The 14,698-nt window shown below is 52.0% G+C and overlaps 1 protein-coding gene and 2 pseudogenes across 1 annotated transcript; all 3 read left to right on the forward strand.

The window, feature by feature from the left end:
* Window positions 1-3,823: 3,823 nt before the first annotated feature.
* Window positions 3,824-8,083, forward strand: LOC125554490 (annotated as a pseudogene).
* A 675-nt stretch (window positions 8,084-8,758) lies between these two features.
* On the forward strand, window positions 8,759-10,252 carry LOC125554491 (UDP-glycosyltransferase 73C6-like). Its single transcript, XM_048718034.1, has one exon. The coding sequence runs from the start codon at window positions 8,804-8,806 to the stop codon at window positions 10,250-10,252; it is 1,449 nt and encodes a 482-aa protein (XP_048573991.1). The 5' UTR covers window positions 8,759-8,803.
* A 3,813-nt stretch (window positions 10,253-14,065) lies between these two features.
* On the forward strand, window positions 14,066-14,204 carry LOC125555134 (annotated as a pseudogene).
* Window positions 14,205-14,698: the final 494 nt, after the last annotated feature.

Below are 14,698 nucleotides of genomic sequence, written 5' to 3' on the forward strand. Positions count from 1 at the left end.
CTGAAGAAACCCAGATCACGAGGAGCAACACTACCGGAACAAGATCCACGATCGCCTGTGCCGTCGGGTAGCTAGGTTACCCGCCCCGCTAGGTTAACCACTACCACTGACGGCGGCAGTTCGTTCGATGTTGCCGCGAGACTAGAGGGGGGACGCGGGATGCGGTACCTCTGCGCGCTCGTTGGTTTACGACGTTGTCGCGCCCGCTATCCGACGAGATCGCCGGCGATGAGATAGCCGCCGCTGGAGATCTACTATGTGAATTATGGAGCTGCGTCAATGCTCGCGAGATTGATGGAGTTGCATGAATGATTGGATACGGCAGGTCTTACGTGGTTGTGGGGTCGTGGGATGTTTTTCTTTCGGACCTGGGTACTGTACGTATACGGTCTGGGTTATACAGGGCTAGACAGGACTTGGATCTGGGCTACGGCGGGCCAGGAAAAAAACTCACGGAGACAAAAATACCCCTCAAAAAATTAGGTTAGGGGGAGCACCGGAGCAGGCCTCGGGAGGGAGAAAATTGGTGGAGGGAGAAAAGAAAATCGCTAAAGGGAAGAGGGGTCGTACGAGAGGTTGGACGAAGAGAGGGAAGATAAGAGGGAAAACGGAACACTACATTTCTTTTAGATAGTAGAGATAAACCAATTATTTTGTACAGATGATGGAGAAGGAATTAATGAGTGCAATCTAGGCATGAACGAATTAGCATTATTCTCGAAAATAATCTAGTTACCATCTTGTTCATTGTAATGTGTGCGAACGGGTTCATAAACACTGTTGCTATATGCGTACGTAATAGCTTTGTTGGGGTGCTCCGGTGAGCTGTAGTACAACGCTTAAGCGACCCCTGAGGGCCCCGTGAAAGATACATTTAACATCTCACGTCGGTCACCTGCACTCTATGCGGCTCGCCTCTAGGCGGCGGCTCACGCTAGCGCCTGCTGGTCGCCGACGCCGCCGGCGGATTCCGGATCTCGGTTCTCTTGCCTCGGTTCTACCGATGCGGAGGAGATGGTGCATGCGGTTCATGACTCCTCCATTAGCGCAGCTACACTGCCACCTTCGGCTGTTCGCCGGAGAAAGACGGACGAGGAACTAGCAGCTGAGTTCTGGACGGACATTGGTTACCCTACACCGGCGTCTAGGGTGTGGGAGAGACCGTCGTCTCGACGGACAGGTGAGGTTTCTCGTGTTTGCATGTCCGACCAGTACGGAGAACCGTCGCTGGACTCGGCGGAAATCACGGTGGCCTCTACGGCGGATGCTATCGTGGATGTGCCTGGATTGAATGAGCCACCGGTGATACTTGCCGCGGCCACCCGCGGCGTCTCCGGGGTGCCCGTCCGGTCAAGACCGCTGATCAAGCCTTGGATCGGTCCGATCCCGCTTCCTCGGGCATCGCCGCCAAGAACCCTCGGCGATCTCTTGCCGCAGGTGTGTCTCGGAGATGGGGAGACCTCGCCGGAAGTCTCTTCGCCGGCGTTTTCTTCGGGACAGGCAAGGCGGAGCGCCAAGGCGGCCACAGTTCGAAATCTCGATCCGTCATCTGCGGCCGTTTCAGGTCTGACATGCCATCTGACGAATCCTGGACGTCGGCTCCGGATGGTCAATCTCAGCATTGGCTTGGCCACTTGTGGAACCGGGCAGAGCAGGCAGTCAACCCTAGGTTCGATCGTTCCTTCATGGCTGTTGTCCGCTCCCCAGCAATGACGCGCGGCGACCCATCTGCGCCGCCAGGCACCTCCACCGGCCACCAACCGAATCCGACCTCAAGCTCCTCTCAGCCTAATGCTTCTCCGTCGGGAGGCGCTCCCGGCTTCGCTCCGGGGGTTTACCAGCCGGTGCAGGTTGCGCAACCCTATGCTTCGTTGGGAAATTTCGCGCCGGTGCAGCAGCCGTCGGTGCAGCAGTCCACGGCGTATCAGGCGCCGTTCCAGCAACAGTTTTTTGGCACCTCGGGTCAGTTTGTGTCGCAGCCGCCGTATCTTCTTCAACCAACGACTGGCTTCGCGCAGCAACATCAGCAGCCGACAGGTTTTCAACCTACGATGAACGCTTATGTGCAGCATCATAGTAGTCCTGCCGGGGTGCAGATGGCTCCCAGCTTCAACGCCAGGCCGCCACATAACTCTGCTGCCACCGGAGGCCCCGCTGCTGCATGACCTCGCAAGCCGAAGGGAAGCAAAGGTGGCCGTCAGAAGATGAACCAGGGAGCAGCCCCGCCAGTTTCCACTCCCCCACCTGCGGTCCCTATGATGCCGCCACCAGTGCAGGTTCCCGCCATGGCCCCTTCGTCTATGATGGTAGCGGGTCACGGCCAGTACGCACATATGCAGCTGGGATCAATGCAACAGCAGCCTACAACTACGTTTCAGCCTTCAGGGGCAACCGAGGGAGTAGCAATTCCTAAGAAGGTGTGGTGCTCTAAGTGCCAGTCTGCAACGCACACAAATGATGACTGCGAGACACAACAGTTTTGTTTCATTTGCAACAAGACTAATCACCCGATGACTTTGCTGCGCTGCCCTGCTCTCAAGATGCCGAAGCCGGTGGCGATGCTTTGTGGTTACGGAACTGAAAGTATGGCCTTTTTTCAAATGCCCGACAATGTCTGCAGGGAGGATCTTGCACCACAGGATTCACTGACGGCATTGGTATCTATTTCTGGTGGCTCTATAACTCCCAGTATCGTGGAGGCAGAGGTTGCTAAGATTGCTCAGTACCAATTGCAGTGGACGTGGGAGGCCATACCGCACGGTCAGGACGCTTTTCTTATGTCCTTCCCGAGTGAGGAAGTTTTGCACAGGGTCACTGGGTTTGCTGTTTTCATCAAGTCTCACAATGTCACTATCGAGTTTAAGCCTTGGAAGCCAGAAGAGATACCACACCGTTTCGAGTTGATACCTATTTGGGTCCATGTGCATGGGGTGCCTCACGCTCTCCGACACTTCTTGGGGCTTTGGGCGGTTGGCTCGGTCATTGGCGCTACTCTTGACGTTGATCTTCTCTGTTTACGTCGGAGAGGAATTGTTCGTATCAAGGTAGCGGTGCTGAACCTGGATGCTTTCAGAAGCAGCACCATTGACTCTCTCTCTACCGATGTGGTGGTTCAAAGAAAAGGTTATGAGTTCCGGTACAGTCTGGAAAAATCAGACTTCCAGGTTGATAGTGATTTTGTGCCTCGAGTCTGGGAGCATGGAGACGATCCAGGAGGCGACAAGGGGCATGACAGGGAGGATACAGTGAAGAGCAGCGATCCAAGCAAGAGGTCCAAACCCACTTCAACTCCTAACAACCCTTCCGCCATTGCTACCATGGGCGGTGTGGTGCCCATGCAAATGACTAGTGCCATCACACCGTTGAACCCTCATCCAGGCCTTCCTGTCACGGCTGCTTCTTCGTCTTTAAAGGAGTCTTCTTCGACGGCGCCGGCTACCTCGTCTATGGCTGCCCCTCCGACGACGTCGGCTCCCCTGTCTTTGGCGTCGCCGACTCCGACCCACCCGTCGGCACCGCCCCTCGACGAGGGGAGCCACGCGTGCCCTATATCTGAGGGGGTGGCACCTGCGGGGGTGATTGCGAGCGCTACATCGCCGCCACCATCGCCAGCACCTGTCTCTCCGACTCATCGGGGAGTGATCTTCTCCCCGGCCGTTAGAGCTGGCCTGGAGTCGGCCATGGCGCAGCTGCGAGCGCTGTCATCTACTCCTCCGTCACCAGGGGGGCGCCGGCATCCGGACTCGAGGAGGTGGACGACCAGCCCATACGATCTTCTTCTTCATCGCCACTGCAGTCTACTCCGCCTCTTGGGGTCGCCGGGATGTCTTATTTATCGCCGCAGCAGACTACTCTGACTCTCGGGGGCGCCGGGATGGGCTCGGCGGCCGATGTTTCCCCTTCACCGCTGAGGCGTAGCGGGCGTCACTACATCGGGACTGATGGTTCAGCAGACACAGACGAGGACTCTATGGTGAAGGCCATGCGTAGGACGGCGGTTCGCAACCTTGACTTCGAAGGTACCTCTTCTCGCAAATCTTTTATGTCTTTTGATAAATCCAAAGTTTCTTCAAATATTACTAGACTTGGAGTGTCACTAGGCCGTAATGAGAAAGAGGTAGATTTTTCGGTTAAGGCTCTTAAACAAGTGGAGTTCGACCGGCTTACGGTTGCTCCTAGATTGTCAAGTTTTGTTGACCCTCTCATGTCAGATGAGGAAGATGAGGATGCTGATGCCAATCACGAAGGCAAGCTTCTCTCTCATTTGGTTAAAGACACGAGTGAAATAGACCTTGACGATACTGTACGCGACACTACGCTTTGTGAGCTAGTCGCATCGGTGCGCAAGAGTAAGTCTAACTCAGCAAAGAAAAGAGGGCGCTCTTCTAAGAAAGCGAAGGTCTCTAAACAAAAAATTGGTTCAGCATGAGAGGCATGTTTTGGAATAGCAGAGGTCTGGGTGACTTGGCTAAACACAAACACATTGCCGATTGCGTAAAGGATCATGCGTTGGACTTTGTAGCTATCACCGAGTCGGGCAAACGTGATTTTCCAACACGTACTCTCGACCACTTTTCAAGTGGTTTGGACTACGAATGGCACATACTGCCGCCGACCGGGAGGTCCGGTGGAATATTGCTAGGTATTAACTCTACTTACTTGCAACTATTGTCCACGTCAAAGGGGGATTATCATATTAAATTCCACCTTCGAAACAAGTCCGACAACTTCCTGTGGAGTTTGGTGGCTGTATATGGCGCCGCTCAAGAGGAGTTTAAGTCTGCATTTCTAAAAGAACTTGTTAATACCTGTCGAGACAATCCTCACCCCATGTTAATTGGGGGGGATTTTAATATCCTTCGATATGAGCAGGAAAAAAATGACCGGTTTGACACTAGGTGGCCTTTCCTCTTTAATGCTGTTATTGACAGCCTGGATCTGAGGGAGATCACGATGTCTGGCCGTCAGTATACCTGGGCCAATAACCGATCAGTTCCAACATTTGAAAAACTTGACCGAGTGCTAGTTACCACCGACTGGGAATATAAATACCCCCTAGCATCGGTTCGGGCTCTAGAACGTATTGAGGCCTTATCGGATCACGCTCCTTTGCTAACCGATTTTGGACAACCAATCCCACATTCTAACCGTCACCAGTTTAAATTTGAACTGGGTTGGCTCACTAGAGAGGGATTTCATGACCTTGTTAAGAAAGTGTGGGCGCGTCAACCTCATGGTAACACACCCATTCAATGATGGAACAATCGAATTCGCGCCTTGCGCCGATTCCTTCGTGGATGGGCCAAGCATACTGCTGGCATTTACAAAAAAGAAAAACTGCGACTATCTACCTTAATCGATTCCCTTGATAAAATAGCGGAGGTCAGGCCTCTGACTGCTGTTGAGATTGAGCAAAAAAGCAATCTAAATGAGCATATTGCCCGCCTATTACGCGAGGAAGAGATTAAATGGTACCAACATTGCAAGGCGGATTCGCTTGTGCAAGGTGATGATAATACGAAATACTTTCAAATGCTTGCCAATGGCAGACATAGAAAGAAACGCATATTCTCCCTTGACCAGGAGGAAGGCCGGATTGAGGGGGACGCACCACTTAGAACTTTCATTACTAAGTATTACAAGGAGCTTTTTGGACCTTCAGCTGAAACAAATTTTCAGTTGGATGAATCTGTTACTCATGACATCCCTCAAGTTACGGAAGCGGAAAATGGATTCCTAACCTCCCCGTTCTCTGAGGAGGAAATTCGAACCGCTGTGTTCCAAATGGAACACAACAAAGCTCCGGGCCCGGATGGCTTTCCCGCAGAGTTCTATCAATGTTTTTGGGACGTGATTAAGGCAGACTTGGTTCCGCTGTTTCACCAACTGCACACCGAAGACCTTGATATTTCTCGTTTAAACTTTGGGGAAATTATCCTATTGCCCAAGATTAAGGAGGCTAATCGTATTCAACAATATCGACCGATTTGCCTTCTGAATGTAAGTTTTAAAATCTTTATGAAGGTCGCTACTAATCGGTTGAACGGGGTGGCTGACCATGTCGTAAAGCCCACTCAAACAGCATTTATGCAAGGCCACAACATATTAGATGGAGTGGTCGTCCTGCACGAAACTGTACATGAGCTTCATCGGAAAAAGTTGAATGGTGTCATTCTTAAAATAGATTTTGAAAAAGCCTATGATAAAGTTAAGTGGCCCTTTCTGTTGCAAACTTTGCGCATGAAGGGGTTTTCACCAAAATGGTGTCGTTGGGTAGAGAGCTTTGTTTCTGGAGGCAGTGTGGCCATAAAAGTTAATGATGACGTTGGCAACTATTTTCAGACAAGGAAGGGGCTTTGCCAAGGGGACCCCGCCTCTCCTATTTTGTTTAATATTGTGGCCGACATGCTAGCTACCCTTGTTGAGCGGGCTAAGCTGGACAGTCAAATCAGTGGTGTCATTCCACACTTGGTAGAAGATGGACTATCTATTCTACAATATGCGGATGACACTATCCTTTTCTTGGATCACGATCTAGACAAGGCAAGAAATCTCAAGTTGCTCTTATGTGCTTTTGAGGAACTTTCTGGTCTCAAAATCAATTTTCATAAGAGCGAACTCTTTTACTTTGGTGATGCTGCAGAATCAGCACCTGAGTATGCTGAGATTTTTGGATGTCAGCTCGGGCAGTTTCCGATGCGATATCTGGGTATTCCTATACACTATCGGCGTTTAACTATCGCTGAGTGGAAGTATGTGGAAGAGAGACTTGAGAAACATCTAACCAGCTGGAAGGCCAAACTCTTGTATTACGGGGGATGTTTGATCTTGATCAATTCTGTCCTAAGCAACATGGTTCTATATATGTTGTCATTCTTCCACCTACCGAAAGGGGTTCTCCAGCGACTAGACTACTTTAGATCCAGATTTTTTTGGCAGTGCGATAATGAATCCAAGAAATATCGACTGGCTAGGTGGAGCGTATTATGCAGACCTAAGAGTCAAGGGGGGCTGGGAATTCAAGACCTTGAGATAAAAAATATTGCTCTTCTCAGCAAGTGGGTTTACAAATTACTCTCTGAGAATGGGGTATGGCAGGAAATCATTCGCAACAAGTATGTGGGATCCAATGCCATTTCTCAAGTTCATTGGAAACCCGGGGATTCGCATTTTTGGAGTGGCGTGATGAAGGCCAAGGAATTCTTTTTCCAATTCAGGACCTTCTCGGTTAGGGATGGTTCTCAGGTTCGATTCTGAGAAGACACCTGGCTAGGGAACAACCCACTAATGGTGCAATATCCGAGCTTGTACAGGATTGTCAGACATAGATTTGTCACGATCAAACAAATTTTAGGACAACAAAACCCTGATATTTCTTTCCGTAGGGACCTTCTCTTGGCCCTCGCCTGGCAGCATGGAATGAATTACTCACTCGTGGAGGACATTCAACTGTCAGGTGAGCCGGACACTTTTCGATGGAACTTGCATCAGAATGGCAAATTTTCGGTCAAATCCATGTATGATGCAATGGTTCATTGTGATGTTCCAGTTGATAACAGGAAATTGTGGAAGCTCAAAATTCCTCTAAGAGTGAAGATTTTCCTCTGGTTTTTACATAGAGGAGTCATTCTAACTAGAGATAATCTGGCACGAGATGAAACTGGCATGGTTCTAAGACATGTGTCTTTTGCCAACATGACGAGACTATTAGACACTTATTATTCGAGTGCAAATTTTCTCGGGCAGTTTGGGCCATAGTTCAGGTAGCTTCTAATTTATACCCACCACGTAGTGCACGGAATATGTTCGGCAACTGGTTGCGGGGTATTGATAAACAATTTTCTGCACATATTCTCGTGGGAGCGGCGGCCTTATGCTGGGCACTGTGGCTTACCAGGAATGATGTGATCTTCAATAACAAATGTGTCTCATCTCCTATGCAGGTTATTCATGTTTGTACACGATGGCTCCGTACTTGGTCTATCCTGCAGAGGCCGGAAGACAGGGACCTTTTTATGATGACGTCTACACGGCTGGAGCGTTCGGCCAGGGAGGTTTTCTACCCCCATGGATGGCGGTGTGATCTACGGATAGGATCTACCGCACCTTAGCCTCGACATGATTTATTTGCTACGCTTTGTACCGAATTATTTTTTAATTCTTAGGGCACTTTTGACTTTTTGGCTGTGTGCATCTACCTATGCAGAGGCCGGGTTTTCTTTCAATGCGATTGTATCACCTCGATATATCTATTCAATAAAAAGTCCTTTATCGAAAAATATAAAATATATTAAACTGATAAGAAGAGATGGTGCGACACATCTTTGTTCTTCTTCTCTTGGTCTAACAGCCGGCAATCTAGTTCAAAAAAAAAAAAACAGCCGGCAATCGTGTGCCTGTTGTAGTTTTCTCTGTTTTCATCCGGCCTTGGTACCATCGCTGTTTGCCTGGGCTGGACACTGGACAAGCATGCCATCCAAAGGCAAGACCTGGCCAGTCTTAAACATTTTAGGGCCATATAACAGCAGGGAACACATACACTTGTCATGCCCGGTAGCTCAAGTCAGAATCACATAGTATGTCTGCCGCCGCCGCCTGCAGGTATATGTACCTGTGGCAACCCAACCCCAAACCCGGCCATCTTCTACCACGACGGGCCAGCACCACACCGCCATTCCAACGCCCACGGCACACCGTCGTTGCCTCGCCGTCGCGCTCTAGGAGTAGTAGGATGGCCTGCTGGAGAGCAAACTCCGACGACGTGGTGGCCACGACGACGGCGCACTTCGTGTTCGTCCCGCTGATGCACCACGGCCACCTGATCCCGGCGGTGGACGCGGCGCTGCAGCTGGCCGCCCACGGCGCGCTCGCCAGCGTCGTCGTCACGCCGACCTATGCCGCGCGCCTCCGCCCCGCGGTCGAGTCGTCGGGCCTGCCGGTGCGGCTCGTGGAGCTCCCGCTTGACCTCGCCGGCACGGACGACGTCGACCGGATCCCGCTGGACCAGGAGGCCGCCTACCTCCTAGCCACGTCGCGCCTTCGCGGGCCGCTGGAGCGCCACCTCCGCGTGCATGCGCCGCCTGTCACGTGCGTCGTGTCCGACATCTGCCACCCGTGGACTACCGGCCTCGCCTCAAGCCTCGGCGTCCCGCGGCTCAGCTTCCTCGGCATGTCCGCCTACTGCCTCCTCTGCCTGCAGACGGAGCACCACGCGGCGGCCATGCACAACGCCTACGCCGCAGCGGACCCATACTGGCATCTCATGCCCGAGGAGCCGGTCGAGGTGAAGCTGCCCACCGCGCCCCCCGGGTTCATGCGGCTGCCAGCGTCTGAGAAGCTGGCGTACGAGAAGCTGGCATATGCCGTTGAGCGGGCGTGCGTCGACGTCGACGGCGTCCTCCTCAACACCTTCCTCGAGCTGGAGCCGGGGACGGTCGTGGACAGCGGGGAGGTCAGGAGCGTCAACGTGTGGGCCGTCGGTCCGGTGTCGCTGTTCCACCAGCACGAGCACCAGCACGTAGCGGCGCTGGCGGCAAGAGGGAACGCGCCCGCCGTCGACGCTGACGAGTGCCTCCAGTGGCTTGACGGCAAGGAGCCGTCCTCCGTCCTCTACGTCAGCTTCGGGAGCAGCGTCTTGCACGGGCGCCCCGAGCAGGTCATGGAGACCGGGCTCGGCCTCGAGGCGTCGGGGCACCCGTTCATTTGGGTGGTATCACCGGAGAACGCCGGGCAGGACCAGGACGAGGAAGTCCGCGGATTCCTCGAGGACCTGGAGGGCCGGTTGTCCGGCCGCGGGCTGCTGATCAAGGGCTGGGCACCGCAACAACTGATCTTGTCCCACGCGTCGGTGGGCGGCATCATGACGCACTGCGGGTGGAACTCGATGATGGAGGCGGTCGCGGTCGGGCTCCCGGTGGTGACATGGCCACACATGGCCCACCAGTTCTTGAACGAAATGTTGTCTGTGCAGTCGATGGGGACCGGCGTGAGCGTCGGGGTGGAGTGGTTGAAGGAGGAGGACGGGGAGGTGGCGGTGGTGGAGCGAGAGGCGGTGGAGAAGGCGGTGAGGAGCATCATGGGCGGAGGAGACGAGGCGGTGGAGAGGCGGACGAGGGCGGCGGCGCTCGCGACGAAGGCGAGAGAGGCCGTCCGGGAGGGCGGATCGGCATTCATCAACCTGCGCCGTTTGGTCAGGCGTTACCAAGCAGTGATGCCGCAGGATACATCAACATCACCTCAAATACGATACTAGGGTTTATCAAATTTTTGTCACCCCTGTTTAAGCTTTTGCACTTGGATTGAATAAAGAGTTTAAGTTTGGTCTAAACAAATGCCCCTATAGATTATGTTTAAACCTTGCATTACTGATGACTCTGAACAAAATCAGCAGACACCACACCACATGTTGCCATTAAGACTGGAACATGCAAGACAGCCAGAGCTGCCCAACAACCATCACCTTCCTCCTCATGTGTCCTTTTTTTTGAGAGAAGATTGCCCCTCTAAAAATAAAAATAAGAAAGCACCCAGCCCAACACATCTAATCCCGGCAACACAACACCAAACAAGGATATGTCAACAAAAGGGGGAAATGTGAATCCAACGACTGAACAAAAAGCACATTTAACAAGGCCAAGCAATGAACAAATTAAGGCACCGACCGACGCATAACAGTTAGTAGCTAGCAGCAGCTAGTTTACCGCAACCAAACGTGCTGGAGTACATAGAGTATGTCACAGCACACAGCAGGAAGCAGCAGATATATATGGTCTCACTTCACAGCTGATAGCATCACACACGCACTAGCGAGCCGTGGCCACGGAGGGAGGCGGGAAGACTCACTAATCCTCAGACATAGACTCATACTCTGAATACTCTCTATCTGAAGACTTAGACTCATACTCTGGATCTGAAGTGGGCGGCATGTTCAAATCCCGCGCGAGCTCCACGTCCAACTCGGAGCTGAAGTGCACGAGGTCCATCTGTAGCACGCCATCCACGTTGCCGGTTCCCTCATGGGTGATATCGTCGCGGAAGTACTTGCCGTCATCTAGATACACGATCTTCCTTGCGCGAATCTCGTCATAGTAGCAACGCCCTATTAACAAAATAAAACCCGGCAGTGATTATTATTCAGCAAGATGATGATAATAAGAGGGTGTTTGTTTTCAGGGACTTAGAGAGTGTTTGTTTTCAGGGACTTATTGATGTAGGGACTTAAATAAGTCCTTATAAGTCTCATCTAAACCAAACATGAGGGACTTATAAAGACTTAAAGTGGGCATTTGGGACTTATAAAATAAGACTCTCAAGGAGGGACTTATAGGGATTATAGAGACTTATAAGTCCCTTAAAAAGTCCTACCTGTTTGGTTCCTGAGACTTAATATGGACTAAAAAGACCATATTACAACTAATTCAGATTTACGATGAATGGTACGTGCATGCAAGCATGATGAGAAGCAGATTGCCGTGTCCCAAACTACTAATCAAATGCTGTCACTTGCTAATCAGCCGTGCTGCGGCAGAAAAGTAGAGGACTTACCCACGTTTGCAGAGGGTAGAGGGCAGCAGAATTCTGTCCTTCGCTTACGTGAGGGCCAGGACCATAACTCGGCGTAAAATAGGGTCCTCGAAACATTCTCATCAGAAGTTGCCATGAAGTTCACGTGGTGGCACGTATCAGTGCAGCGGTGCCAGCCGTGCTCTATTTGTTCCACACCAAATATAAAATCAAGTTCATACTTTGGTCCCTACAGCAAGCAAGAAATTAAGAAGCAAAGAGTGTTTGTTGGTCAAATCAAGGTAAAGCGAATATCTGTACGTAAGTAGCAGCTAGTGATTGCAAACGGAGGAAGTTCAATGCCTACCCAAAAATGTTGGTCCGTGTAATCCTTGAGCAACTGAGCAATCTTTGAACGCAACCAGCTCCTCTCTTCCTCATACTCTCCTCAAGGCCTCTGCACAAAGTTCAGGAGCAGGAGCAGGAGCTTGCACGGTGCCACTAGTTTGAGACCTGGATTCTTTGAACTTGTCGCAAATAGCCGAGATACAGATTCTGATGTCATCGAAGCAAACCACACCACCACTAGTTTGTGCCTTGGTTATATGTGAGAGCAGCTCTCTTCGGCCATCGGGCTCGAGCAGCAGCATCTGGTGAAATTCACTGAGCTGAAGGGGTGTTGGGTGTCTGGCAGCCATGGCCGCCTCGTGGAAGGGGTTCTTTTCAGACCTCTTTGTTGCTGATGATAACATGTCAACAAGGACGACACATTTTAAACTGCAGAGCTTCTCCAGAGCACAAGTAATTGAGGATTGGGGGTCGGCGAACAAGGCAAGGTTTGCAAGCCCCTCAAGGGAACGAACAACTAGGCCGAGCAGAGATAGGGGGTCCATAACGTCATTGTACTCATTGAACATCATGCGGTCAGAAGATGAGAGAACAGAGCCACATGTGTCATGCCAGATTGAGTTAAGGATGATGTTGGAGAGAGGGTCACAGGGCCCATAGTAGTGGCCTGCCATGAGGATGCTTCGCATGAGCGAGCCCGAGGGTGCGGGCAGCAATTTGAGCGCCTGGACGTACAAGTTGTGAATCATGCCATGGAGGTACATCTTGAGAGAGCGCAGGTAATCGCAGGCGTCGCCGACACGAGGTCTTGAGAATGTGTTTCTGGCCATTTGCTATCCTCAGGCAATGTAGTAGCTTGGTATGCAGTCCGGAGTGCAGAGACGAGATGGCGGTCCCGTCCCAGCGGAAGGCGGTGGAGGTGATCCTGGCGTCAGCTGTACTAGAGACAGGGGGCTTTGTTTTGGACCAGATAGCGTCGTCGCCGTGGTCGAGGTTCTGACGGACATGGACAACCAGCCCGTCATTGGTGTGGGTGATGTTGCCAACACACATCGGGGTCATCATCACATGCAATACAAGGTGGATTGCTCGGACATCCTCGGCCGTGAGAGGGGTGGCTGAAAATAGCTTCTTCTTCACAAGGTCGAGGTCGGCATGTTTGAGCCGGTTTGCCATGACCCGAGCCAAGGTGGCGGACGAATCATCACCTGCTGAGGTGGCCGCCCACTTGAGGGCGGCCCGCGTCCTGTCGGACTCATGGTCCAGCGCCTCCGGCTCGGCATGGTGGAGATCGTGCTGGACAAGCTGTTAGAATAGAGTTTGTAGAGATAGTTGTTTAAACTTATTATGTTCCTATCTCTTCTTCTGTTCTGTTCTTCCTCTCCAAGTTATATCTCCCTCTCTCGATGTATTCTGGAAGTATCCTAGTGATATTCCAAACCTTGTAAGCCACGGCAATCCTTCCATAAATATACATGCGGCCCGAGCAAAGGGTTTAACGCTTCCTATCAAATCTTACATGGTCATCAGAGCCCTTCCTCTCGTACGTATAGCTTTCCTGAAAGATCGATCTAGTTGATCGAGAGAGAAACCTGAAACCTAACCAGAGAGAGGCATCGAGAGAAATCATGTCAGGCACCAACGCCAGCACCGCTGCTTCCACCATCGCCGCCACCAATACCGTCCTGATCGGTTCCACCATGAGTACCATGTCCACCCAATCCACACCATCCACCTATGCATCTTCCTCCTCCCACATCAGCGTCTCCTCTCTCGGGTCTCCTCCATCTGAGAAGCTCACGAGGACGAACTTCCTCCTCTGGAAGGCCATCGTGCTACCCCAAATAAAGGGAGCACAGATGGAGCACTTCCTGGACGCCGCAAGCCCGGCGCCCCTCCTACCATCACCATCACCAAAGATGGGAAAGAGGAGCAAGTCTTCAACTACGCCCGGTCGATCTGGTTCGCCTAGCAGCAACAGGTACAAGGATACCTTATGGGGTCTCTGTCACGTGAGATTCTTGCGCAGGTCGCTACTCTTCAGACGTCGGCCGAGGTGTGGAGTGCCATCCACGCCTCCTTCACTGCCCAGACGCAAGCATAGATCGTCAACACCTGCATCGCCCTCGCCAATCTGCACAAAGGGAACATGGGCATGCCGGAGTATCTGGCGAAGATCAAGGCCTTCGCCGATGAGATCGCCTGCACCGGTGATCCCCTCTCTGAAGGAGAGCTAACCTCCTATGTGCTCAAAGGGCTGGACATCGAATATAACCCGGTGATCTCAGCCCTGGCTGCACATATCGAGCCGGTGACCGTCTAGGAGCTTTACAACCAATTGCTAAGCTTTGAAGTTCGCATGAATCTACTACAAGGTAACAATCTCCGCCAGTCATCAGTTAACTCTGTCACACGTGGTCGTGGCACTGGAGGCCGAGGCCGTGGTCACCGCGGTCACCAGGGGCGCGGGCGCGGCAACAACAACAACAACGGGCGTGGGCGCGCCAACAACTCTGGCCCACGCCCCTCCGGCGCCTCCTACTCCAACACCAGGCCGCGTTGCCAGCTCTGCAAAAAGTCAGGGCATGAGGTGAAAGACTGTTGGCACCGCTACGGTGAAGATTACGTGCCCGAAGAGCGCCACGTAGCTGCAGCCATCAGGGAGCAAGAAGAAGCTGGAGACACCATCTGGTATGCTGATTCTGGAGCAACAGATCATGTCACCAGCAAGTTGGAGAAGCTTGCAAATCGAGAAAGATACTATGGCAATGATCAGATAAACACCGCCACAAGTGAAGGAGGTATGGACATATGTCACATTGGTCAATCCTCTATTAATTTCCCTAAT

This window comes from Triticum urartu, chromosome 4 (assembly GCF_003073215.2).
Source record: "Triticum urartu cultivar G1812 chromosome 4, Tu2.1, whole genome shotgun sequence".
Classification (NCBI taxonomy): Eukaryota; Viridiplantae; Streptophyta; class Magnoliopsida; order Poales; family Poaceae; genus Triticum; species Triticum urartu.

What these genes read in the sequence shown, in the direction of transcription:
- LOC125554491 (XM_048718034.1), top strand. Translation starts at nt 8,804, where the DNA reads ATGCACCACGGCCACCTGATCCCGGCGGTGGACGCGGCGCTGCAGCTG.